General features: G+C 37.3%; 1 protein-coding gene across 1 annotated transcript in view; it reads left to right on the top strand.

Annotated features, from left to right (window-relative positions):
• The window catches only part of CBG25456, a gene marked incomplete at both ends in the record, with an annotated part of 1,683 nt that extends 1,297 nt beyond the window's left edge, over positions 1–386 (top strand). Inside the window, one exon of the mRNA XM_045241701.1 lies at positions 84–386. Coding sequence (XP_045097978.1) covers positions 84–386 — 303 coding nt within the window. The remainder of the gene's footprint in view (positions 1–83) is intronic.
• Between the last annotated feature and the right edge of the window lie 1,848 nt (positions 387–2,234).

The following is a 2,234-nucleotide window of genomic DNA, read 5'->3' as shown; positions in this document are numbered from 1 at the left end:
ATTTTCAAAATCCCACAAATCCAAAAATCAGAAAATCGGAAATTCGAGTCCCGAAAAAATTCTAAATTTTCATTTTCTTCCAGATCGATGCCTCTCTCCGAATCCTCCTTGGCAAAAACCGCTTCCAACTGCAACTCTGGAATCCGATGATCCCAAATGAGACTCGCAACTCGTACGTCATCAGAATCTTCAACGCTCTCCGTCTTCCAAATTCCGTGGAGAATGAGCAACGGCTCGGCCAGCTGCTCTGCTTCGCCCGCAACGCCGAACGTCAACACTTCCTATGCTGTGATACTGAAGAGAAATACTTCAAGGCCATCAACAAACAGGCACAGAGAATCTCCAAGGACATTGAGATGCTCCTCGAGCTCAAGAAGAAATTCTAGAGGCTTCACCTCCTCCTACGCCGTGATATTCAATTTCTCATATAACCTGTGATGTAACCACCAATGTCAATAAAACTTTAAAAAAGTGAATCAGTCTCCAAAATAAGTATAAACATGCCTCGTGTTCAATTTTTGTGTTTCTTCAGGAAAAATTTTTGAAATTGGAAAAATTTTGAATTGATCATAACTTTCTTAGTTTTTGTCCTATTTGAAAAATAAATATGAATTTGAAGTAGGCTCGTCAAGAGCTTCAAAATGAGTATAATCATGCCTAGAATCGGTTCACATTGAAAAATGAGGTCATAGACGCAGTGTGTCTGGTTTCTCTAACTCTCGCGCCTTGAGACGATACGTAACTCGGCCAGTTTAGGCTCAACTTTGATGAAAATACAATATATCGATTTCGATTGTCAAGAGCTTCGAGAAACGCATATAAACCCTAGGTTCCGAGAATTTCGATTTTGGGATCTCGGCACGAATAATTGTTACTTTTGGAAAATTTTTGAATTTTTCATAACTTTTTTAGCGTCTGTCCTATCTGGAATATAAATCTGGATTTGAATTCGGTATGTTAAACGCTTCAAAATGAGTATAAACATGCCTAGAATCAGTAAACATTGAAAAATTCGGCAAGACACGCAGTGTGTCTGGTTTCTCTGACTGTCGCGCCTTTCGACGATGCATAACTCAGCTAGTTTTGGTTCAATTTTGATGAAAAATTGATTATCTGATTTGTCTTCTAAAGAGCTTCACAATGAGTATAAAAACGCCAAAATTTTGGGAAAATCGAATTTTCGTGGTGAGACCCAAAAGTTCAAAATTTGAACTCTACGGGTCTGTGCTCACAGGTTCTCGGTGAACCAAAGTTCTTTCAGAACATATCAAGCTTTTTTGTAATTTTATGAAAATAAGCAGTCTGTTTATTCCTGGAATGGGTTTTTTTCTCTGGATCCGTGATCCGCGTAGCCGCATGACTTGATTAAACTCTGATGGGGATACACATAAATTTTTAAAGGATGTCTAGTTCTTTTTGAGTTCATTCTACATCGTTAAAACTTGAATATTCAACTTTCCCCAATTTCGAGCTTCAAAATGAATATAAACACGACCATGTTTTGAAAAAAAATTTTTACGATTTTCGTGGTGGGACCCAAAAAAATTTTGTTTCCAAAACTATTCATGTTTATACTCATTTTGAAGCTCTTGACAAGCCAAATCGATGTATAGTGTTTTCATCCAAATTGAGCTAAAACTGGCTGAGTTACGCCATTTCCAAAGGCGCGAGAGTCAGAGAAACCAGACACGCTGCGTCTCTAACCCCATTTCTCAATGTAAACCAATTCTAGTCATGTTTATACTCATTTTGTAGCTTTTGACAAGCCAAATTTAAATTTATATTCGTTTTTCAGATAGGACAAGAACTAAGAAAGTTATGCTCAATTCAAAATTTTACCCAAAAGTTGAAAATTTAGGACACCTAGCCGTTTTTATATTCATTTTGAAGCTCTTGACAAGCCAAATTGATGTATGGTGTTTTCATAAAAATTGAGCTAAAACTGGCTGAGTTACGCCATTTCCAAAGGCGCGAGAGTCAGAGAAACCAGACACGCTGCGTCTCTAACCCCATTTCTCAATGTAAACCAATTCTAGTCATGTTTATACTCATTTTGTAGCTCTCAGTGAGAAAAGTAAAAATTTCTAGTTGAAATTTTGATTTGGCAAAAATTGCTCATCCGCGTAGCTCAGCAGAACCTTCAACTTTTAGAAGATCTTTGATGGGCGAATTCCCCCGGATTTTTTTCTTCTAGATTTTTTTCCAGATCCTTCCAAACATCATCAAAAAGCAGA

This window comes from Caenorhabditis briggsae (assembly GCF_000004555.2).
Source record: "Caenorhabditis briggsae complete genome, chrII, whole genome shotgun sequence".
In the NCBI taxonomy this organism is placed as follows: domain Eukaryota; kingdom Metazoa; phylum Nematoda; class Chromadorea; order Rhabditida; family Rhabditidae; genus Caenorhabditis; species Caenorhabditis briggsae.
The sequence above is the reverse complement of the archived record's forward strand: the minus strand, read 5'-3'. Positions and strand labels throughout refer to the sequence as shown.